The sequence below is a fragment of the Delphinus delphis genome, chromosome 7 (genome assembly GCF_949987515.2).
Source record: "Delphinus delphis chromosome 7, mDelDel1.2, whole genome shotgun sequence".
Taxonomy (NCBI): domain Eukaryota; kingdom Metazoa; phylum Chordata; class Mammalia; order Artiodactyla; family Delphinidae; genus Delphinus; species Delphinus delphis.
The window spans coordinates 61,227,990-61,254,840 of record NC_082689.1 but is presented as its reverse complement, the minus strand read 5'-3'; the positions used below and the strand labels follow the sequence as shown (position 1 = coordinate 61,254,840).

Here is a 26,851-nt window from a genome sequence, read left to right as displayed (position 1 = left end):
CATCAACACTGAAGCAAGACCCTCCACCAGCAAAAAGATAACAACTTGCTGAAGCTCAGAAGATGGTTAGCATTTTTTTCAGCAATATAATATTTTTAAATTAAAGTAGGTACATTGTTTCTTCAGATATAATGCTACTGCACACTTAGACTACAGTATAGTGTAAACATAATGTTTATATGCACCGTGAAACCAAAAAATTCATGTGACTTGCTTTACTTCAATATTCGCTTTATTATGGTGGCATGGAATTAAACCTGCAATATCTCTAAGGTACACCTGTATAAGATATTGAAACCAAATTGTTCAGTAATGTCAACTTGTGCTGAATGTACTTGTCTAAAAGCATATTTATCAGAAAAAAAATCTGTGAAGTGCTGCCAGTCCAGGCATATCTTGGATTGGCAAACTATAAATCATCTTAAATCTAAATATTTCCAAAAAAGAATACCACTTTTTTCAAAAGACTAACTAGGGTCATTTATCTAATAAGTTAGATACTACATTAGTTATACAGAAAGAGTATAGAACAATAGTTGAGAACATCACTTTGAAATAAGACAGACACTTTAAAATTAGAACTTTGACTATTAACTTACTATCTGTGGGCAAATTAACCTCTCTGGGCTTCTGTTTTCATACCCAGAGATGTGAAACTTATAGAGCTGTAATCTAGCTCCACAGGTAACATGGTACAACTTTATTTTCCCTCCTTCATTAATGGGGTGGTTCCCAACTAGAGGAGATCTGCCTCTACCCACCGAGGATATACGGCAATATCTGGAGACATTTTTGGTTGCCACAACTTAGGGGTGGGGGGATGGGCTACAGATATCTAGTGCATCATGTAGAGATGCTGCTAAGCATCCTACAGTACACATGACAACTCCCTTCCCACCCCGAGAATTATCTGGCCCCAGATGTCAATAATGTTAAGGTTGAGAAAGCTTGCTTTGATGAATACATAAGAATCACATGTAGCTGACGCAAAAACTGCCTTATATTACACTACAACTAAAGTACATTATTAAATTTATTTATTCAACAAATATTTACTGAGCATCTACTATGATTAAGTGCTATACCAGGGTCCACTTCATTCTTAAAATGACGTGGCATGCTCCTCTTCGAATCTTGTTTACAACAGTCAGCTTAGAACTTTCTTGCTCTAAAAACCACCCACCCACACTAAATGTACTTTTAAAAAGGGAAACATTTAACAGCTGTTTGTTTGCTTTCTTATTAAATGGCCTACAGAATCAAGATTTATTGATCTACGAGAAATCAAAAATTATCTAGACAGAGTATTATCAGAGTTTCCAAGAAGGGAGCCTAAGTGCTTTGATTTTGAAAAGGTGATTCTGACACACATAGTCCTCCACCTTTATGGAAACAGGGGCACAGAGTCAGCCAGTATCAGGCCATTTGATTTACACTATTTTTCCTTCCAGGAGACTAAGGATATATATATTCAACCAGGATAGACCTACTTCCTTTGCTGTGGACTCTGTCATACAACACATTTTAGAGTTAGACACTCCATAACTCTAGCTGAATATACTTCCTGTAAGAGCTCGACCTTTAGGGACTTCCTCCGCCCTTTACTGCAGGGGGCTCAGGTTCCATCAACAACAACAACAACAAAAAAGAGTGTGTCCTTTAATGTTTAGTGGCAGAATTAAATAGTTTTCTCTTTTTAAATAAAATGAAAATTTACAAAGTAATTCCAGGTATTTCACAGGAACTATAATTTCTAAGTTTGATTATTAGTCTTAACAGAGAGAGAAAAAAACAAACTTATTTCCTTACTGAGAAAATGTCTTTTTTGCTGTTACAAAATCTTACTAACCTCACCTAATAATATAGTAAGAAGAAATCAGTGAGAAAATACTGCCAAAATGAAGGTAAGTAAAGGAGAAGACAGAGGAACCAATCAAACAGAACAGCACAAAGGGCATTTATCAGGCTAAAACATTTCAGAAAATAATGTAGGTTACAGGACACAAAGAATATTTCTTAAAATTGATGAGGGCATTAAACTAGGTATCTAACAATCTTTAGAAGCTGAACAGATTTAAACAGAATAAAGTAAAAAACAAGGTAATTCATTTAGGGGGAAATAGGCATAAAAATGTTAACTTTCAGCCACACTTAACTATACATCACTAAATTCATTTTGCAAGTTTTCTTTCTTATTGGGTGCTCAGACTAAGACATTAAAGACAAGATTTGTCCAGGTTATAAGACATATATACATATATATAAAAAATATATATTTTTTACATATATATATATAAAACTTAAATGAATTTTAAAAAATCCATCTGAAATTTTAGGCTGGTATTATCTCTATTTTCAAATAAAATCATACTTCCAATCAATCTAAGGTAACTAACTGTTTCTTGAGGAAACATTTCAGCTAAACACTATTTAGAAGGCAAAAAGGAAGTATAAAAAAGTAGAGATGGGGATGTATATAAAAACTAGGTGAAAACTGGAAATGCTCATTTCTTAATCCAGCCAATTCACTAACATCAGAGCCATCCCATTTAATCAATTATATATGTCTATATATAATTTTAAATATCAAAAAATATTTTTTAAATTAAAAAACTATTGAAGAACTATATAAATAATATGACTTGCTCTAAAAATGAAAATAATGTCCCCCCCCAAGCTAGGGCTAAGGTAGTTTTAGTTCTAATTCCCTAGTATTCTTAATTTCTACTTCCTCCAAAATATGAAAATAAGAACTCACACATAATGTGGCCTTTAAAAATTATTTTTTTAAAAGAACAAAACAAAGCATAATTAACTCCATAACTTCAATTCAAATAAGGAGGGGAAAAATCTGATTTAACTACCAAGACTACTTCTAGAAACTAAATTCAAATGAGAAAGTTAATTAGATCTTCTTTCATAAAATGGGCTTCATTAATCAACGTTACAGGTAAATTAAGACAATCAAGGCACTGTATCCATATTATATTCCTCTTTCATTACAATCATTACAATTCTGAAAGTGCATCTAAGTTTAAATGTCTAGATGCAACAACTGTCCCAGCTTCTGTATATCTATAAATTAAAATCCTTAATCTTAAATAGCTCAAAAATCCCCAAAGGCACTTGGATCAAAAATAAACAGTAGGGACTTCTCTGGTGGCGCAGTGGTTAAGAATCCGCCTGCCAATGCAGGGCACATGGGTTCAAACTCTAGTCTGGGAAGATCCCACATGCCGCAGAGCAACTAAGCCCATGCAGCACAACTACTGAGCCCGTGCACCACAACTACTGAAGCCTGCACATCCTAGAGCCCATGCTCTGCAACAAGAGAAGTCACTGCACTGAGCAGCCCGTGGACCACAATGAAGAGTGGCCCCCGCTCGCTGCAACTGGAGAAAGCCCTCGCACAGCAACAAAGAGCCAACGCAGCCAAAAATAAATATAAATAAATTTAAAAAATAAAAATAAACAGTAATTCAATGCCAGTGGATAGAGGGTTAAAGAATTGACAATTACCCAGAAGGAAGTGGGAAATAAACTTTAGTTCTAGAAAAAGATAGTATATATTTTAAATTGTTCAACTCTGATTCAGGTTTATATAGAAGTAGTATAAAAGATAAATATTCAAAATTAAATTGAGACAAAAATAGAATAATTTGACGTGTCTGCTTTACAAACATCATTATGTAGTATATGGTACGTACACGTAACAATAGGCTTAAAAATATACTTCAATGAGATTTATATTCAGTCTTTTTTTTAAATTTTTATTTATTTATTTTTGGCTCTGTTGGGTTTTTGTTGCTGTGCGCGGGCTTTCAGTTGCGGTGAACGGGGGCTACTCTTCGTTGCGGTGCACGGGCTTCTCATTGCGGTGGCTTCTCTTGTTGTGGAGCACAGGCTCTAGGCATGCGGGCTTCAGTAGTTGTGGCTCGCGGGCTCTAGAGTGCAGGCTCAGTAGTTGTGATGCATGGGCTTAGTTGCTCCGTGCCATGTGGGATCTTCCCGGACCGGGGCTTGAACCCATGTCCCCTGCATTGGCAGGCGGATTCTTAACCACTGCACCACCAGGGAAGCCCTATATTCAGTCTTATACTCATTCACAAATAACCAACCACAGTAAGAAATAAAACAGAAAAATATATTCTAGGACATCTGAAAGAAAAGGTAGGGAGGAGGTATGGTTATGGTATTAATATTATAAATTATAAATTCCAAATGAGCTACAAGATAATTTATCTCAGCATCTTGGGGTAAGGTACAGTGGGGACAGCAACTGTACAGAATTTAGAGAAAAGTGAAGATGATCTTCGTGTTTAGAGAGGGAAGGGTCCTGCAAGGAGAATGGCAAATGGGTGGATCCAGGCAGGTTCTGAAACTTGGAAAACATTGATAAAAGGAAATATGGGCTCCTTCTCTCATCATCATAAAATAATCTGAACTTTCAGCCAGTAGATAAGGTGCACAGACCATGTCTCTAACTCCTTCAGGCATTCTAAAACATTTAAATGAGTGACCCCTCTCCCCTGTAAACTACTTCCTTGTCTCTCCCATAAATTTTTTATCATTCTCCTCACACCCCCAACCTACTCATGATTCTTCCTTCAGTTGATAACCTCTATTTTCACTGTGAAGAAAGAGAAAGGTTATTAGGTATGGAAATTCATCTATCAGAGGAAAGGATGTTCTCAGTCAGTCCTGTCCACAACTAACCCTGTCCTCCCAGAGTCTGGAACTCACCATTCATACCACTTCCAGGAAAAGTTTAGTTTAGGACCTCCCTGGTGGCACAGTGGTTAAGAATCCACCTGCCAAGGCAGGGGACACGGGTTCGATCCCTGGTCGGGGAAGATCCTACATGTCGCGGAGCAACTAAGCCCGTGTGCCACAACTACTGAGCCTGCACTCTAGAGCCCGCGAGCCACAACTACTGAAGCCCGTGCACCTAGAGTCTGTGCTCCAAAACAAGAGAAGCCACCGCAATGAGAGGCCCACGCACCTAAAAGAAAAGTAGTCCCCACTCACCGCAACTAGAGAAAACCCGCGCGCAGCAACGAAGACCCAACGCAGCCAAAAAAAAAAAAAAAAAAAGTTTAGTTTAGTTTCTCCTCTCTCTTCAGCACTTTGCTTGTCCTTATCCCATCACAGGTCTGCTATAATCCCTTCCCTAGCACATAACAGGTCAAGTCTGTTAGACTCTGGATACTGCCTCCTTTTCACAGTCAAGATTCTTCCAAGAGTAGTCAATATATGCTCACTTTCCAAGTGCTCCTTAATCAACTAATATCTGGCATCTTGCTCCCATTAGTCTACTAAAAGTAAGCCTAAGTGACAAACTCTTAGTCACTTTTTAGTCATTATCTTAATTGACTTCCATAACATCTAATTCTACTCATTATTCTCCTCCTCTTCTTTCTCATCTTTTATCCACCTCCTTACCTGCTACTACTCTTTCTCTAGCACACATGTCTCGCCTGCTCACATTTCCTAGCACTACACACACTATCAGGATGAGTTCATCTGCAAAAGCAGTTCTTAAACTTCTGGGTCTCAAAATCCGTCTACAAACTCTTAAAAACTGTTGAGTTCCCCAAAGAGCCTTTCTTATGTGGGATATAACTACTGTTACTTACCATTTTGGGATTTAAAACTAAAACAATTTTAGAACACCAGAATACACAATCCATAAATCATCAGAATAATGATATCATCACATGTCTTACAGCCTTTGGAAATTTTCACTGTAAACTCACGGAGAAATGAAAGTTAAAAAGCCAGGGCTTCCCTGGTGGCGCAGTGGTTGAGAGTCCACCTGCCGATGCAGGGGACGCGGGTTCGTGCCCCGGTCTGGGAGGATCCCACATGCCGCGGAGCGGCTGGGCCCGTCAGCCATGGCCGCTGAGCCTGCGTGTCAGGAGCCTGTGCTCCGCAACGGGAGAGGCCACAACAGTGAGAGGCCCGCGTACAGGAAAAAAAAAAAAAAAAAAAAAAGCCAAATATGTCTTAGCATTACTGTAAAAGAGCAAATAATGTCTTAGCCCTGTTTGTATGCCAAAACCCACTAAGTCTTCATCTTTAGCCCGACCTCCTTCCTGAGCTCCAGACAGCTCCTCTGCCTTGGTCATTTCATAGGTATTCAAACTCAGTGCTGTCCAGAATTTAATTCATTACCTTCTATACTAACCTATTCATCTTCTTTCTGTGTTGTCTATCTCACTCAAAACCACTACCATTCACCTAAAGCTAGCTACCTTTAAATAATCCTAGGCTCCTCCCCTTCCTTCTTTACCCTCATTCAGTCTTCAAACCCTACTGCTTCTACTTTTTTTTTTTTTTCCCTTGCGGTCCATGGGCCTCTCACTGCTGTGGCCTCTCCTGCTGCGGAGCACAGGCTCCAGATGCGCAGGCTCAGTGGCCATGGCTCACGGGCCCAGCCGCTCCGCGGCATGCGGGATCCCCCCAGACCGGGGCACGAACCCGCGTCCCCCGCATTGGCAGGTGGACTCCCAACCACTGCGCCACCAGGGAAGCCCTACTGCTTCTACTTTTAAAATCTAGTGGAATCTGAGAGCTTATCAGAAATGCAAACACTCACTCCAGACCTGTAAGAATCCTTGGTAATTCACTTGCGTATTAAAGTTTGAGAAGCATGGGCCTGAGTGGTGATAGCATCAATAGTTACAAAATCCAAAGAAGGCAGAGCCCAAAAGGCAAACTTGAGAACACTGTAATTAGAACCCCCACTTGAAGTTTTTCTTCCTGTTAAACCTTGGAGTTTTGTAAAGGCAGCAGCACTCCTTAACTAAATGGTCTTTCCAACTTAGGTATCACCTCCCTCCCATCCTATCCTATACATTGCACCCTGAGGGAGCCTTCTTCATCTCTACTTGTTTTGTTTCCTCTCCTTTCATCTCCTAGAAAGAAGTCCAAATCCCTTACTATGAAATACAAGAGCATTCAAACCCTGACCCCTGCCTATCTTTCACCATTCTTACATATCTTCTCTATACCACAAGTTTACAAACCAGATGAATCACCCAGGCAGCTTGGTTTTTTCTTTTTTAAGCTCCTCAGGTGAGCTAAAAGGCAGTTAGGATTGAGAACCACTGCCTTACATCTTGAACAAAACTATGTGCCATGCTTCCATGGAAAAGCAAAAGCACATCTTAGTGCTTCTGCCTGCTTTCTTCTCATACTTTGCCCTTGTCCTCTGGGATGAATCCATAGGCTTTCTTAACAACTTAACTATCACCTGTTCTATTTTTTTTAAGATAAAGAGACTAGTTTTTTTAATTAATTAATTAACTTATTTATTTATTTTGGCTGTGTTGGGTCTTTGTTGCCGTGCACAGGCTTTCTCTAGTTGTGGCAAGCAGGGGCTACTCTTCGTTGCAATGTGCGGGCTTCTCATTGCGGTGGCTTCCCTTGTTGTAGAGCATGGGCTCTAGGAGTGCGGGTTTCAGTAGTTGTGGTGTGTGGGCTCACTAGTTGCAGCACGCAGGCTCTAGGGTGTGTGGGCTTCAGTAGTTGTGGCATGCGGGCTCTAGTGCGCAGGCTCAGTAGTTGTGGTGCACGGGATTAGTTACTCTGCGGCATGTGGGATCTTCCCAGACCAGGGTTCGAACCCGTGTCCCCTGCATTGGCAGGTGGATTCTTAACCACTGTGCCACCTGGGAAGTCCCTATCATCTGTTCTTTGAGGGAAGACCTCTCTTTCTCTTCCTTCCCTACCTCTCGCCTGCAGGCAGATGGAATTAGGGGTTTCTTGCTCTTTGCTCCTATAGTACCTTGTGCTTACATCTATTATAGCATAGCTCACACTGTTTATGAAACAGTTTGTCCTACTAGACACTGATCTCATGTGAAAGCAGGAATCGTATCCTATTCATCTTTATATACTCCGTGCTTGGGCACAGAGGCTAGAAGATAATAGATATGTAACAAATGCTTACTGAAAAATTTTGGAGACCGTTGAATAAACCTACAGTGATGTAAAATAAAGCAAAACAAGACCAACACCTTCTTATCTACTAGACGATTTCATTATAAAAAAAAAAAACCTTTCTGTTTAACAATTCTACATTTAGAAATAAAAGGCAAGTTTAATTCATATATAAACTGCAGTGAAAATTTTCAGTTGAAGTAGATTTAATCAACCCAACAGTCAATATCAGATGCTTTTCACTTTTAATAGTAAAAGGACAGATGAAAACAAGAGGGTTCTGAGTGTCTGAAAACAGTATTAAGAAGAGGATAGAAAGCAGGGGGTTATTAGTAGGTTAACATCTTCATAAATACTAAGAGGAAGTCACAGATAATATCCAATTGATGAACCAAAAAAGATATGCATATTATTTATATTAAAATATGGAAATAAATACCAGGAAGAAAAGCTAAGAGAATGGAGAGCAGGGTGGGGTAAGGGTGAGTGGTAGAGAACTACTATTAAAAAATAATAATAATAAACCTTTCAGCACTGTTTGTCCATAAAAACAAAAACTGTTATTTTTAAAAATCTGATGGTTCAGGGGATGGATTACCAAAAGAATAAAATGACATCAGCAGACAACGAAATACTACATAAACTTTACTATTAGGTGTACTGGGGAAAAAAAGAAGTACTTCTATCCTGCAGCTGTTTACTGCCAACAACTTTATTCATGACTTATAGGAATATCTGTATCGAGATGTATATGAAATTTCACCCCAAGGGAGTCCATTAAGGCATCTAGTACAGAAATAAAACCTGGGAACCATTTTCCAGACAAATCACTTCTTAAATGGAAAGACAGACCACCCCCCAAATTTCCTTCTTCAAATTTTAAGGAAAACATATAATCCATAGTCATTTCCAAAATATTATGCCACTTAACTTAACCATTATTTTGCAGAAATTCCAGATACAGAACACAAAACAGCAAAAGCCAAAAAATTTTAAGATTTTTCTATTGTGTCCCCAAATGTCAAAATTTCTACACAAATAAAGCTAAGTACATCCAATGGTGAACCAAATTGTATTTTAGTGCAAATACCATTATGGTCTTTAAAAAAAAATGGTTTTTAACCTAAGAACATAGCCAAAAGTGAGCCTTAGAATTCCTTTAAGGGAAGTGGTATTTTCTTACAAACTGATCCTTTTGGAAGAATTCAAATATTGCATCTACCAACTCATACTGGGAATACAGATACCTATAAAGAACATAGAAATATATAACCATTACATGTGGTCTAACTTTTACTATGTTTTTCTATTAAAAAAATCCATCAGAAACACTAGATTTGGTGAACAGAAAAGAGAAATATCTAAAATTATTTTATTGCCCTTCATAACATAAAAGCCTATGAAAAGAGGAGGCATGTGAAATTACTATATAGACCCAAATCTGTGGCAGTATCAAGAAATGTTCCAAAATCCAGGAAATATAAAGTGAAAACATTCTTGATATGGTTTTTGAAAAAAATGTACTTTGACAAGATCTAAACCTACAATTTTTAAGGACTTCATGTGTGTTAATTTGATAAAAACTAAACTGTGATAATCTGGTGCTACAGGGGCTACTAACGCTTACCTCAAGGGAACCTACTGCAGATTAAGTCCCGTCACTTGCACAGTCCTTTCAGCTGCCTGCCAGTTGTCTCTGTGGAAGGGAAAGCCTGATGAGTGAGAGCCCTATGCCACACTCCTTTGGAGTGTCAGGGTGCCTGCACAGAACTCCACAAAACTGTCTACCTAGAGATTCCTAGATGCTTTCAATAACACAGGGCTTAAAAAGATGCCACCTTTGATATTCCCCTTCCACTGAATACCAAAACCAAATGCCTAAGAGTTACTGGGTGCTAATGACCTATGGTATTATTATCATGGTGATATATCTATACTAACCCAAGCAGAAAAAAGACTAAAATGGATCAAGCAGAAGTTAACATTGACAGGGAACACACACACACACACACACACACACACACACACACACACATACACACAAATGTTGAAAAGTAAGTGACAGAACTCCATAATCTGAGAAGAGGAAATATTACAGACTGTATCTGCAAAAAGTGAAGTTGCAGCATCAACAAATGAATGCTACTACCCAAAGAACCTCCTGTCTAAACATTTTTTAAAATGCCATCAAGAATATCATGCTCAACGTGAACTATACCATAGATCCAAATACCTACTTATAAAACTCCATATATTTTCTTAGTGGGGAGAGTAAGTGGGTGGGGGAGGAGGGGATTTTTCAGATATCTTAAAATATGTAAAGTGAAAACCAACAGCATGAAATCCCACAAGAAATTTCAAAAAGAGAAAAAAAATGTGTTTCTGTATCTCAGAAAGTAAACCAACCTTTACTCAGGACCAAACTAAGAGGGAAGTAGAACAAGAAATAATAGAAAACTGCAAAATACAACGTATTGCAAAACCACGTTCATCTCTTAGAATTATGAACGGCTAGTAACTTAAGAATATCTGTCAATACCATTAATGTACAAGTTCACCTACATAACCAAAGAAACTATATTTTCTTTCTAATGTCCAATACAGTCTTCGGTTTGAATGCTCTGCTTCATAAAACAGAATAAAATGCTCCTACAAAAAACTTAACAAGGATTAACCTTTAGCACAAGTATTAAAGAAGGAAAAAAATTAATTAAAAAAAAAACAGTGATTCCAACTTTTACTTATTAATAGCACCATATTTAAAATGAAGTTACTTACCTCTGATTCTTTGTCACTCAAAGATCCCAAGCTTCCAAAACTGTGATTAGAGCTTTCATTATTTGTTGAGGCCTGTTGAAAATTTTTAAAAAGGTAAAAATTAGGAGTAATTTTAAATGGAACATTTTACAAAGTAAATAATGTCTTTATAATTAAAAATAAAATGATTCCTTTAAATAGGGAAGACAAATGAAGTAAAAATAAGAAACACCAACTTCTTAACACTATACTTGGAAAGTTTTATCAAATCAATAAAGTTCTGCTGTGTTTCAGGAACTGACTTGTGTTAGCTGACTTTTTAGAATATCAAATTCAGAAGCAAAGGAAGTGAGATGTTGTTAGGATAAAAAGATCCCTAAAATTACTACCCAATGTATAAAAACTAATGCTTCCTTTAACTGAAAGTATTATTTGTGTTCCTTAATTTTCATCACGATCTTATGAAATTCCATCATATCTCACCCACACCCCTTTGCCTCTTCATATTAACAAACTGGTCAATCTCTGGTTTCTGTTTGTTTGGGTTTAGCCTTTTAAAAAAATCTTTTACTAACTTGACCATTTTAACTGTGTCACTCAAAGAGTGTTTAAATTTCCTTTACAATATTTTTTGAACTGTGACAGTAATGAACTATCACTATGGCGGATAACATTTTCTGTTTCCAATATGTTTCTATGATGGTTATTACTTTGTCGACTTTTTTGGACCATCAGTACATTAGATCAATGTCTTCCAGGAATGTTTAGACCAGGCAGACTATAGCATATATGCCAAAGATGACATATGAATGAACTTCATGTACAAGCAGGCCAGGTGGTACCCGTTTCCCTTCAATTTGCCAGAGTAGCTGCTAATACTACCATTACAAGGTTGCAAGTTAGCCTATAATTACCCTTAGACTGACTAATTTCCAAACTGATGACTGATATGATACATTGCATATATGTCCAGTGCTATGCTGGACACTGTAAAGGCTATTTTCAACACAAAATAGCATTTGAACTAAGATTCAAGCACTAGAGGAATTATAATCTAATTAGGGCAAGATTATCAAACTTGAAAAAGAGAACACCATAAACAGCAATTAATAAGTGATAAATTATAAAGATTCAAGGACAATGGAGGCAGTGGCAACGTTTCTGAGCATCCCTAAATCCCCAAACCCACATACAACATTTACAACAAAATTGGGTGACAAGGAAATCTACATAAATCTCCCTAAAACAGCAAGTGGGAACAAATCACCAACAACCATAGAACCTGCATGGTATGAGAAGCAGCAGAACAAAACAGAGTGTCTGACACATCTGAGAACAGAGACTCCCAAAACAGCTATAACTGGGTTTCTGCATTTTCCTGAAGTCTGAAGTTGGGGCAGTTAGCCTCTATGGACTCTTAAAACTGATCTTTCACTAACAGTGTCACAATGAGGATAAGCTACTGAGCATGGAATCAAAACTGAGCACATTAGGTACAATGAAGATTAAGGAATGAGAATAGTGGGGAAGGGAGCAAAGCCTTAGAAATCATAGAAAGCAAATGCCACACTTTTTTTTTTTTGCGGTACGCGGGCCTCTCACTGTCCTGGCCTCTCCCGTTGCAGAGCGCAGGCTCCAGACGCGCAGGCTCAGCGGCCATGGCTCACGGGCCCAGCCGCTCCGCGGCATGTGGGATCTTCCCGGACCGGGGCACGAACCCGTGTCCCCCGCATCGGCAGGTGGACTCTCAACCACTGCGCCACCAGGGAAGCCCCAAATGCCACACTTTTGAAGAGTTCCCAAAAACAACAGTAGAGGGGGCTCTGTAAGAAATGCCATCCTAAACCATAAAAAAGTAAGCAACAGAAAATGATGTAGGTCAATCCTATGAAATTATAGGGAAAAAAAAAAAGATACAGAATTACATCCTGATAATAAAAGCATACCAGAAATATATGCCCACTAAATAGGTGAAAATTATAACTACTTCAAAATGAGATAAAAGTCATTACAAAAATGACTCAAGACGTGCAAGAACGACATAAATCAGATTTCAAAAAACTCAGAAATAAGGTAACAGAACTCAGAAAAGCATTAGAAATTGAAAAAAATTTTTTCAGAAATGAAGATTAGGGGCTTCCCTGGTGGCACAGTCCCTGCCGATGCAGGGGACATGGGTTCGTGCCCCGGTCCGGAAAGATCCCACATGCCGCGGAGCGGCTGGGCCCGTGAACCGTGGCCGCCGAGCCTGCGCGTCTGGAGCCTGTGCTCCGCAACGGGAGAGGCCACGACAGTGAGAGGCCCGCGTACCACAAAAAAAAAAAAAAAAAAAAAAAAGAAATGAAGATTAAGCCTGAATGAACACAAGAGAAAATACACACAACAGATAATGCTTTAAGAGAATGAGAAGGTAAAATGGAGGAACAGTTTCGAAATCAAAAGAAATGAAGAGATTAAAAGGATGAGAGAAAGCAACAACTTAATGAAGTAACAAGGATCCAACATTCAGATAACAGAAGTCTTTAAAGAGCACTACCGTAAGAGAATAAATAGTAAAGACTATAATTCAAGACAACTTTCTTGAAAAAAACAAAACCTGAAACTACTGACCGAAGCACTGTGTACCCTTAAGAATTCAGCCCAGAAGGCCAACATCTAACTTTTCAAAGGCAACACTTTATTTATGCCAGAAGAAAACAGAGTAACATATTTCAGATATTCAAGAAAGAAAATCTGAATTAAGTGTCTTATATTTGGTAAAATTGATTTTTATCACATGGAAGACACAGATAAACTTAACATAAGGCCAAAAATTGGGAAACACTGGCTCCCATGAGCCCTTCCGAAAGAATCTAGAGAATAAACTTTAGACAACCAAAATGAATAGTTTCAACCTAACAATTTATGGCAAGCAATATTATTATTTACTTGTTGATAAAGACTAAATGAGAAAGTACAAGGAAGAGAGTATAAAATTTAATGGCTAAATGCATGCAAAGTTGTTAACACAATTTTTTAAAAAACTGTGCTATGGAAATTCATGGAAAGCACAAGCAAAAAATGTTTTAACTATTTTCCATAATCTCTTTGGTCATTGTGATAGTACACATTGTTGAGACTGCTGTGTATGTGAGATATAGAAAGGAGTAAATAAATAATTATGTGATATTCTAATTCTATCATCTGCTTTATGTCCTTCAGAACCACAATTCTTGGTATAGAAGAAAGAAGATACAGATGTAAATAAAAACCTTATAGTTCTGAATTGAACTGGAAATATTAATATAAATACATGAGATTTTTACTTTTTAAAACAAACAAATCCTGCCATGAATAATAACAGAATACCTCTTATCACACCAACATTCCCTCAGACAATAAATTCTGGAAAAAATATAAATAACAACTACCTGAAGGCAGCTGAGCAGCCAAAAATAGGCAGAATCTGGTTAGGAGACAATATTTGGAAGGAGGAAGTAGAACTGGATGGGTTTCCTGTTTTTACAGCTTTTGCCTGAGGGAAAACCCCTAGATTGAGCTGCACAGAGCAGTTGAAATGTGAATCAAAAGATGCAGTCTTACTGGCTTGAAAAGCAGAGTTTGGAGCTACCACAGCAGCTGAAAAGTAAGAAGGCACATACTGGAAAATAAAGAACCACAGAGAGAGAACCACAAAGAGAGAGAACCACAAAGAACTCTACCCATGTCTCTGACTGGTCACTGTTCTATGCAAGAGTGGATCAGACTCTAAGCAGTCCAGGTAAGACTAAAATGACTTAGAGACATCAGCTGCCATCCTCCATGGGGAGACAGTTTAGATTTCAGTTCAGCCAAGTTAATTGCTTGCTAATACAAATAATAACCAAAATATTAACACTCTCCAGAAAAATACACTAAACCCCAGAGTCACTATAATGTATCATTCACAGTATGCAGTATATAACAGAAAATTTCTAAGCGTATGAAGAAACAAGAAAATGTTACCCATACTCAAGAGAAAAGACAATCAATAGAGACCAACCACAAGGTAACCCAGGTAATTGGAATTAGCAGACAAAGATCTTAAAGAAGCTACCTGCAAGTATGTTCAAGACACCAAGGGAAAATAAACTTATAAATAAAGGAAAAAATTGTAAATTTCAGCAGAGAAATAAAAATATAAAAAAGAGCCAAATGCAAATAGCAAAACTGAAAAATCCACTTTCTAAAATAAAATATTCACCGTATGGGATTAACAGCAGAATGGAGAAAGTACTGAAGATAGATCAAAAAATTATTCCAACTAAAAAATAGAGAGAAAAATATTGAAAAGCAGTTGTCTGTTGGACACTATTAAGTAGTCTAACATAAATGAATTTGGAGTCATAGAAGGAGAGAAAAAGGAGAAAGAAAAAAAATTGAAAAAGCAATAGGAAGAAAATTCTAAACACTGGTGAAAGACATAAATTTACAGATTGAAGTAGCTCACTGATGTCCCCAAACAGGATAAGTACAAAGAAGATCATACCTAGGTACATCATAGTCAAACTGCTGAAAACCAAAGATTAAAAAAAACACCTTACCTCATACCTGTTAGAGTGGCTATTATCAAAAAGACAAGAAATAAGAAGTGTTGGCAAGGATGTGGAGACAAGGGAACCCTCCTACACTGCTGGTGGGAATGTACTGGGTTGGCCGAAAAGTGCCTTCGGTTTTTAAGTAAAAATAAGACACATTTTTCATTTTCACCAAGAACTTTATTGAAAAACGTATTCACCCTTTTGTTCCACTACCTTCCACCATTTTTCAGGCAACTTCATAATTTCACCTTCCCAAAATTTTTTATCTTTTTGAGCAAAGAACTGTTCCAGGTGCCTTTTACAGTCTTCCAAGGAACCGAAATTTTTTCCATTAAGAGAATTTTGTAAAGACTGAAGTAAATGGAAATCCAAAGGTGCAATGTTTGGTGAATATGGAGGATGAATCAGAACTTCCCAGCAAAGCTGTAACAGTTTTTGCCTGGTCATCAAAGAAACATGTGGTCTTGCATCATCCTGATGGAAGACTATACGTTTTCTGTTGACTAATTCTGGACGCTTTTCGTTGAGTGCTGCTTTTAGTTGGTCTAACTGGGAGCAGTACTTGTTGGAAATAATCATTTGGTTTTCCGGAAGGAGCTCATCACAGAGGACTCCCTTCCAATCCCACCATATACACAACATCACCTTCTCTGGATAAAGACTGGCCTTTGGTGTGGATGGTGGTGGTTCATTTCACTTGCCCCACAATCGCTTCCTTCCGTTCCACATTACCGTACAGTATCCACTTTTCATTGCCTGTCACAATTTGTTTTTAAAATGGAACATTTTCATTATGTTTAAGTAGAGACTTGCATTCGGAAATACAGTCAAGAAGGTGTTTTTCGCTTAACTTATATGGAACCCAAACATCAAAGCGATTAACATAACCAACCTGGTGCAAATGATTTTCAACGCTTGATTTGGATATTTTGAGTATGTCGGCTATCTCCTGCATGGTATAACGCTGATTGTTCTCAATTAATGTCTCGATTTGATCACTATCAACTTCAACTTGTCTACCCAACCATGGAGCATCATCCAGCAAGAAATCTCCAGCACAAAACTTCGCAAACCATTTTTGACATGTTCGATCAGTCACAGCACCTTCTCCATACACTGCAGAAATCTTTTTTTGTGTTTCAGTTGCATTTTTACCTTTCTTGACACAATAAAGCATAATAGGCCGAAAATGTTTTTCTTCCATCTTCAGTATTAAAATGGCTACACAAAAATTCACCAATTTTGGTAAGCCTTTTTTTTAAATGCACGCTGATATGACAGCTGTCACATATAATCTAACAAAATTGTTTGGAATGAAGTTAAAGACAACTAACTGCTACTAGAGCCATCTTATGGAGAAAAATGAATGAAACTTTTGGCCAATGCAATAAACTGGTGCAGCCACTATAGAAAACAGTGTGGAGTATCCTCAAAAAATTAAAAATGGAACTACCATATGATCCAGCATTTCCATTTCCAAGTATTTATCCTAAGAAAACAAAAAGAGTTAACTAAAAACGATATCCGCAACCATAAACAAGACCAAAAGACAACCTTCAGAATGGGAGAAAATATTTGCAAATGAAGCAACTGACAAAGGATTAATCTCCAAAATTTACAAGCAGCTCATGCAGCTTAATTAAAAAAAACAAACAACCCAATCCAAAAATGGGCAGAAGACCTAAATAGACATTTCTCCAAAGAAGATATACAGATTGCCAACGAACACATGAAAGAATGCTCAACATCATTAATCATTAGAGAAATGCAAATCAAAACTACAATGAGATATCATCTCACGCCAGTCAGAATGGCCATCATCAAAAAATCTAGAAACAATAAATGCTGGAGAGGGTGTGGAGAAAAGAGAACAGTCTTGCACTGTTGGTGGGAATGTAAATTGATACAGCCACTATGGAGAACGGTATGGAGGTTCCTTAAAAAACTACAAATAGAACTACCATACGACCCAGCAATCCCACTACTGGGCATATACCCTGAGAAAACCAGAATTCAAGAAGAGTCATGTACCAAAATGTTCATTGCAGCTCTATTTACAATAGCCACGACATGGAAGCAACCTAAGTGTCCATCAACAGATGAATGGGTAAAGAAGATGTGGCACATATATACAATGGAATATTACCCAGCCATAAAAAGAAACGAAATTGAGTTATTTGTAGTGAGGTGGATGGACCCAGAGTCTGTCATACAGAGTGAAGTAAGTCAGAAAGAGAAAAACAGATACCGTATGCTAACACATATATATGGAATCTAAGGGAAAAAAAAAAAGGTCATGAAGAACCTAGGAGCAAGACGGGAATAAAGACACAGACCTACTAGAGAATGGACTTGAGGATATGGGGAGGGGGAAGGGTAAGCTGTGACAAAGTGAGAGAGTGTCATGGACATATATACACTACCAAACGTAAAATAGATAGCTAATGGGAAGCAGCCACATAGCACAGGGAGATCAGCTCGGTGCTTTGTGACCACCTAGAGGGATGGGAAAGGGAGGGTGGGAGGGAGGGAGATGCAAGAGGGAAGAGATATGGGAACATATGTATATGTATAACTGATTCACTTTGTTATAAAGCAGAAACTAACACATCACTGTAAAGCAATTATACTCCAATAAAGATGTTAAAAAAGAAAAAAAAACAATGGGAAAAAATGATATCTGCACCCCAATGTTCACTGCAGCATTATTTACAATAGCCAAGACATGGAAGCAACCTAAGTGTCCATCAATTGATGAATGGATAAAGAAAATGTGGTGTGTGTGTGTGTGTATATATATATATATATATGAATACTATTCAGCCATTAAAAAAGGGAAATCTTGCCATTTTCGATGACATGGATGGTCCTAGAGGACATTATGCTAAGTGAAATAAGTCAAAGAAAGACAAATACCTTCTGATCTCACTTATTTGTGGAATCTTCAAAAACAACAAACAGAAAAAAACCCCAAGCTCACAGATACAGAGAAGAGACTGGTGGTTGCCAGCAGAGGGGGGGGTTGGGGGGGTGGGTAGAGGGGAGAAATGGATAAAAGGGGTCAACAGGTACAAACTTCCAGTTATAAAATAAATAAGTCTTGAGGATGTAACAGCATGGCAATGATAGTTAATAATACTGTATTTGCATATTTGGAAATTGCTGAGAGAGTAAACTTTAAAACTCATCACAAGGAAAAAAATTGTAACCAAGTATGGATGTTAACTAGGCTGCGGTAATCACATTGCAACATATACAAATATGGAATCATTATGCTATACACATGTAATCTAATCTTACACATAATCTAATCTTACATGTAATGTAATCTTAAATGTTACCTATACCTCATTTAAAAATTTATGATTTTTTTTAAAAAAGAAAAGAATCTTGAAAGCAGCCAGAGAAAGATAACATATTACATTCATGAGAACAAAAAAGGATATGACTGATGGCTAGCTTGTCATAATGATATTGGAGGTCAGATTTCATCTCTGGAAAAGGTGAGCCAGGGAGAACTCTGGATTGAGACACATAAGGCACAGCTGAGGAAAGAGAAGACATTAAGTGCATGTCTACACACTAAATGAAGAGACTCAGCACCTTCCTGTGCTAAATTCTGGAAAGTCAGCAGCCAAACGTAAACTCTACAGGCTGGAGAGTACAGAATTTCTCTCTAGGAAAATAAACCATCTCAAGAGACAAGACTTACAGACACCAAGAATCAAAAATCTCTCAGAAAAATGACCCAGCCAAGTCATCCTACTGTAATAAGTCCTGCCTACTCAAACAATACTTCCAATAAGTGTTTCAGTGCCAAAAGCATAGATATGCAAAGCCCAATATCACCAGATGTCTGAAAAATATAAACAAATATTTTTTAAAAACCCATAAGAAAAAGACAATCCAGGGAGCAGGAAAAAAATTCACATAGAACTATTACTAATATCCTAGTGACAGCCAACTACGAAAATGAAACATTTCAAGAACAGCCCAAGGGGACTTTTCCTTCTGGTCCAGTGGCTAAGACTCCACACTTCCACTGCTGGTTGGGGAACAAAGATCCTGCATGCTGTGCAGTGCAGCCAAAAAATAAATAAATAAATAACATTTTTTGTAATTAAAAAAAAGAACTACCCCCCTCCCCCAAAAAAACAACCACCTGGAAATTAAAAACATGATAGCTGAAACACACAGGAAAAAAAAAAAAGGATGAATTCAAAGATAAAATTGAAGAAATCTTTCCAGAAAGAGACCAAAAAACCTCAAAAAAAGAAAACTAGAGAATCAGTCCAAGAGGTACTGCTCCAAATGAGAGTTCCAGAAAAAAAAGAAAGAGAAAATTAATCAGCTAAAATTATCAAAGAAATAATTCAAGACTTTTCAAGAAGTGAGAGAGTAGCATTGACATATATACACTACCAAATGTAAAAAAGATAGCTAGTGGGAAGCAGCTACATTGCACAGGGAGATCAGCTCGGTGCTCTGTGACCACCTAGAGAGTTGGGATGGAGATGCATGAGGGAGGGGATATGGGGATATATGTATACATATAGCTGATTCACTTTATTATACAGCAGAAACTAACACAACATTGTAAAGCAATTATACTCCAATAAAGATGCTAAAAAAAAAAAAGGAACTGGAAAACATTAGTTTTTGGATTGGAAGGACACACTTTTGAACAAAGCACACTGGTTCAATGAAGAACCATACCAAGGCACATTATAACAAACAAATTGAAATGCCAAGGATTTGAAGCTTCTAAAGAAGACTAAACAGGAATACCTACAAAGGATCAGGAATGAGAATGGCACTGGAGTGCTCAGGAGTAACACTGGAAGCTAGAAAGCAATGGAACAATGCCTTCAAAATTCTGTTAAAATGATTTCCAGGGCTTCCCTGGTGGCGCAGTGGTTGGGAATCCGCCTGCCAATGCAGGGGACGCAGGTTCGTGCCCCAGTCCGGGAAGATCCCACATGCCGCGGAGCGGCGGGGCCCGTGAGCCACGGCTGCTGAGCTTGCGCGTCCGGAGCCTGTGCTCCGCAACGGGAGAGGCTACAACAGTAAGAGGCCCGCGTACCGAAAAAAAAAAAAAAAAAAAGGATTTCCAACCTAGAATTCTACACCCAAACTAACAACCAAGTGGGAAGAGGAGAATATGCAAGGTCTCAAAAATCTGACTACCCATTTACCTTTTCTCAGGAAGTGACTAGAGAATCTGCTCCACCAAAACAAAAGAATAAACCAAGAAAGAGGAAAATATGGCATACAAGAAACAGGAGCTCAAACATGGGACAGACACAAAAAGAATTTCCATGATGACAAAGAAGAGGGATTCCAGAATGACAGGCACCCAGAAGAAACAGAGTAACTAGCCTAGGTAAGAATGGAAGAATGGAAGATTTCAGGGGTATGTCTACAGAAATATAAGAATAAAATAAATAAATTTATATTTGAAAATCAGAGGTTTACACACCTCTGCTGGAGATTATATGGATGCTTACACTGAACACTAACAAACTAAAGAAATAAATCAACTCTAGGAAAAACAAAAAGTTGTAAAAAAGAAGAAACGTAATCATGGAATCTCACAGCTGTGAATAAAATTTAGTCATAACATAAACAATGAAATAATGACCTAACCCAAAACTAAAATATTTCTAAATCAGGATAGGGTCAGGGAAGTTTGAGTATTTCTACAGGGGTAGAGGGTTGGATCATTTAAGAGTTAACTCCTCATCTTCTATAACAGGAAGTCAATAAATATCTGAAACTGAAAAAAAAGAAAAAAAGACAAAGAACTATAGTAGTCTTACTTAGAAACACAGACATAAATAAAACATATATAGTATAATAAATAAAAAGCTACAGGTGAGAAGGACTGCCTCTACAAAGAATAAATGTAGGGTTAAAAGAATGGAGCATGCTTCTACTAATTTTCATTATAGGCTTGGTAGGACAAGTTGACTTTTAAAACTCTGACCATGGACTGTATGTCTTTTCCTTCTTGATCTGTAGGAATTCTTTACATATCCTTGGTATGAATCCTCTATGACTTGGCCTTTCACTCATACATTGGTATCATCTGAACACAGTTTCATTTATCAAATGGTTTCCTTTATGGCTAGAGCCTTTTGTGACCTATTTATGAAATCTGTCATTATTCTTATTAAAGCTTTATTATTTTTCACATTTAGATCTACAGTCACTTGAAATTGATTTTTCTATCATGGCAAGAAATGAAGGTCGAGTTGTTGTTTTTTCCCCATGTGGATATCCAATTGATCCAGCATCATCTATTATAAAAGACGACCCTTTCCACACCACACTGCTGTGTCACCTTTGTCATATATCAAGTTACTATATATGAACGGCTCTGCTGCTGAAGTCTATTCTGTTCCACTGGTCTATTTTTCTTTCCTGTGTCAATATCACAGTGATGTAATTCTACTCCTTGGTATATAACTAAGAGAACTGAAAACATATGTCTACACAAAAACTTGTATCAGAGTGTTCACAGCAGCATTATTCATGTCAAAAATGGAAACAACCCAAATGTCCACCAATTGATGGATATACAAAATGTGACACACATCAATACAATGAAACATTCAGTTATAAAAAGAAATGAAGTATTAATACATACAACATTCATGAACCTTGAAAATATTATGCCAGGTGAAAAAAGCCAGACACAAAATGCTATGTACTATTATTCCATTTATATGAAATGTTCAGAAGAGAAAAATCCATAGAGACAGAAAGTAGACTAGTGGTTGCCAGGGGATGAAGTGTAGGGTAGGAAAGCAGGGGAATGAGGAGCTGCTGTGAATGTTTATAAGATTTCTTTTTGGGGTGATAAAAATATTCTGGACTTAGTGGTGATGGCTACACAGCTTTGTGATATACCAGAAACCACTGAAAAGTACACCTTAAAAGGGTCAATTTTATGGTATGTGAATTATATCTCAATACAAAAAGTTTCAAGTTATTGAGGAAAAGGGAGCACAGTTGGGGGGGAGTGTGACAAAATATAGTACATAATCATTTATACATTCAGACATACAGTATGTGCACATGCAAGCACACACAGACTTTTGAAGCCTTCAAAGCGAGAATAGAGCTGCTTTTTTTGCAGACATTCATGAGACATTTTTTAAAATATAAAAGCAACACAGGCACATAGAAAAAATTTCATTACAGAAATATAAATATTTCCCTCCCGCATTAGTCCTACTATTCAGAGGCAACAATTTTTTTTAATTTAACTTAATTAATTAATTTCTTATTTTTGGCTGCGTTGGGTCTTCATTGCTGCGCACGCGCTTTCTCTAGTTGCGGCGAGTGGGGGGCTACTCTTCCTTGCAGCGCGTGGGCTTCTCATTGTGGTGGCTTCTCTTTGTTGTGGAGCACAGGCTCTAGGCGCATGGGCTTCAGTAGTTGTGGCACTCAGGCTCAGTAGTTGTGGTCAGGCTCTAGAGCACAGGCTCAGTAGCTGTGGCGCACGGGCTTAGCTGCTCTGCGGCATGTGGGATCCTCCCAAACCAGGGCTCGAACCCATGTCCCTTGTATTGGCAGGTGGATTCTTAACCACTGCGCCACCAGGGAAAGTCCAAGAGGCAACAACTTTTTTAAAAAATTGTTTTTAATTAAAATTTTCAATAGGTAATGCAAACAAACTACTTCAGTTCATTTCTTATCGTCTTTCTAAGGCTGTATGTCTACACTAACAAATTAAATATACGTTCATTGATTCCTCCCTTCTTACTCAAAAGATAACGTTATGCAGACCGTCCCACATCGCTTTCTTTTCTCTTTATGTTGGAAAAATTCCAAATCAATACATAGCTTCTTCATTCCCCTTTTCCTTTGCTACTTCCTTTCTTTCAAACAGGTGCAGAGTATTCCACTGGATGTACTACATTTCAATAATTCTTTATTGACCTTTCCATAAAAGATGAAGAATTTAGCTCACTGGCATCACAACTTCCCCTTCTTCCTGATATATTTTTATTTTCAAATCCTCAGTTACTTTCACTTCAAATAATAAACAAACTTTTTTTTCTTTAACTTTAAACTGTGTATGACTCCTTAATATGTAAAATAAAATAAATCTTTACATTTCCTCCTTCTCCCAACATGTTAGCTACACTATAACTTTACAGCAGTACAATTTATAACATTTACCTCCTATCTGTATTCCTGCAACAGAGCCACAAACTCATGCCACAAGGATCTGTGGCAAGTAAAATTAACAGGTAAAGTAGGCTTGGGATAAGAAAAAAAAGTGGCATATGATAGAATAACAATTCTTTCTCTTCCAATTTTTGTTATCAGCTATGAACACTGAATTAGCAAATGGTGAATCCTTGATGTTAAGGGAAATACAGGATTAGGTTCCTGCAACCTTCTCGTCACAAGTTCATCAACCAATCAACATATAACATTGTTTTGTTTTTTGTTTTTATATATATATATATATCTTGGCTGTGCTGGGTCTCCATTGTGGGCTTCTCTCTAGTTGTGGCACACAGGCTTAGTTGCCGCGCAGCATGTGGGATCTTAGTTCCCTGACCAGGGATCAAACCCACGTCCCCTGCATTGGAAGGCAGATTCTCAGCCACTGGACCACCAAGAAAGTCCCCATAACATTGTTTTATATAAAAGTGTGTTTCTGTTTAAAGACCCCTTGTTTAATACGTACTGTCAATTCATTCACATTGAATTCATGGCCAACAACACTGTAACTCATGCCTGAATGAAGCTAATCTAACAAGCATATTTTCCCCCTAAGGCACATCACAGTCTTCTTGTGCTTAGAACACTAGATAACACTTGACTACTACCCTGAGGGGCTATTTTAAACAGTAAAACTACCAACGAAAAGCACAAAAATGTGAAAAACATGGCATTAAGTAAACTGAGAAAAGAATACTTGTTTACAGTATGAGAGCTGAATATGTAGGCAGAGTGTCACTTTATTCAGGCGACTCAAATTTTTCACCACTCTGCATATGCACAGGCCCGTGAATGACCAGCAAAAGCAATGTAAGTATTGGTTTTGAAGTTACAAGTAAGTTGAATAAAGAGTATTGATTGTGTGTATCTATCAAATCAAGCTTATAATCATATTGTGCAAATCCTGTATAGCCTTGCTCTTTTATATATGTTTGAACAGTCAAAATCCAGAAGAATTATATTAAAATCCCTCAATATAGCTGTATTTTAATAAATTTACCATGTATTTTTAGAACTGTTTGTTATATAAAAGTTTATAACTGTCATATCTTTTTTATGGATGCTTAGTCCTTAAAAAATATCTACCTTTGTTTCATTCAGGCATTTGGTTTTGAAGACTGTTTCATTTGATACTCATTCATGCATTCAAAAATAATTATTGAGGGCCTTAGTATTGTTGTAGATGCTGGGGATATAGCAGTGAGAAAAAAAAAACACTTAGGTCCAAGTGCTCATGAAGTTTACATTATAAGAAGGGAAACAGACAATAAACAAACATACAAATATTTAGTAATATAAAAGGAACCAATAAGTACTTTAAAAAAACTAAGTAGAGAAAGGGGAGTGGTATAGGTATCATACCTATACATAGAGCAGTCAAAGAATGCCACTGTAAAGAGGTGACATTTGAGCAGAAGCTTGAATACAGTGAGAGAGAAGTGTGTTTGAGGCAAATGGCAAATAAACCAGTGTGAGTGCAGTAGTGGGACAGTTATTAGTTGAATAGGGTAGTCTAGAACTAGATCAGAAGGTCTACTTAGAGCACTGAATTTTATTTTAAATGTGATGGGAAGTCTTTGGAAGGGTCTGAAGTTGGAGAGAAACTGATCTCAAATTTGTATTTAATTCTACTTTCTTTTACTTTATGATTATCGGAACTATTTTCTTTCCAGTTACTTCCAATCTTTGTCATTTTGGGGGGATGTTTCCTGTCAACAGCCTAAAGATGGATTCTCATTTATTATCATAATATATACTTGGCTTTATTTCTTCCATATTATATAATCGCAGGTAAAAATAGAGTATTTTTGTTTGCTCTTTCTCTCTTCCTCACTTTTATTAGACTAAATTTCTTTTTGTTCCTCCTCCTATACCCTATCACAGTAAAAGTTCTATGTACAGTATCTCTGTTGCTTGTGCTTATTACTTTCCTACTTTTAGCAAACATATAACCCTATTCTTCTCTATAGACAAATTAATGAATTATTCTGTAGTCCTAGATGATTTTCTTACCTTTCTCGCTGTTCCTCTTCTCCCAGAGCATGATCACTATCAGAAATATGATCCTTCAAATGCTTTTATTTCCACATTACAAACTCCCGGTGTCACTATTATTAAAATTTGCCCCTATTAATACTGCATTTCACAGGCACATTATCACCATCAATTTAAATAAAAACACTGTAAGAGTCATTGCTCACCACTACATTACATTCTATAAGCTTTACCGTTATTTATTTATTTATTTATGGCTGTGTTGGGTCATCGGTGCTGTGCACGGGCCTACACTTGTTTTTAAATTTAAATGAGTATTTTTAAAATACAAGCTTACCCCCCAAAGAACAGTAAAACCAACATTAATTCAATATCATCATCCAACATACAGTCCATACTCAAATTTCCCCTGTTGTCTCAAAAATGTCATTTAAAACTGTTTTTCTCCCAATCCAGGAGCAAATTAGAACCCACGGATTCACACATTGCATTTGGCTACTAAGTCTCTTTCGTCTCATCCAACCTAGAACAGTCCCTCTGCTTCCCTTTGTTCTTCATGGCACTGAATACTTTTAAAGAGTCCAGGCCAGCAGGATGTCCCAGGAGTATTTCCTCATGATTAAATTGAAATCAAACATTTCCAGCATGAAAACTACAGGTGATGAGTGTTCTTCCTATTGCATCACCCTCAGGATACATATAATGTCAGGCTCTCTGTGACACTGCCAATGCAAAGCTTGACCTTACCTATTATGGTGGTAACCAACAAATCTCTCCTTTTTAAAGGCATATTTTCTCTTTTATAATTAATAACTAATCTATAGAGTGAAACTTTGAGATCTTGTAAAACACTGTTCTCCAGAACATTTTACTAAATGGTTTTAGCATCCATTGATGATCCTTACCTTAATCAATAATTATACTAGGAAATACTGTGTTGATTTTCTGATTCTATATTCCTTCTACATTAGGTAACATTCTTCTAAGAGACTGCCACATAACAATAAGCATACCTAGCTTGGTTCCTAAGTACCATTCCCCACTAAAATGAAGCAGGGCTCTTTGAAAAGGTCTGTTCACATTCAGCACAGAGACCACAGTGATACTAGAGAGAGATGGTAGAGATGTGTATGTATACATAAGCATAAAATTGGCAAAAATATTTATCTTTCTTAAATCTAGATAGAGTATACTAGTATTCTTTGTAAAATATTTTCAATTTTTCTAAAGGTATAGTATTTTTTTCAAAGTAAAATGTTGTTTAAAAAACAAACAAAAGGGCTTCCCTGGTGGCGCAGTGGTTGAGAGTCCGCCTGCCGATGCAGGGGACACGGGTTCGTGCTCCGGTCCGGGAA

At 37.3% G+C, this 26,851-nt stretch overlaps 1 protein-coding gene across 1 annotated transcript in view; it reads right to left on the bottom strand.

The window, feature by feature from the left end:
- TLK1 (tousled like kinase 1) overlaps positions 1–26,851 on the bottom strand; it is a 155,283-nt gene that overhangs the window by 76,457 nt on the left and 51,975 nt on the right. The window contains exon 3 of the mRNA XM_060016602.1: positions 10,723–10,794. Within this exon, the coding sequence (XP_059872585.1) occupies positions 10,723–10,794 (72 nt within the window). The remainder of the gene's footprint in view (positions 1–10,722; positions 10,795–26,851) is intronic.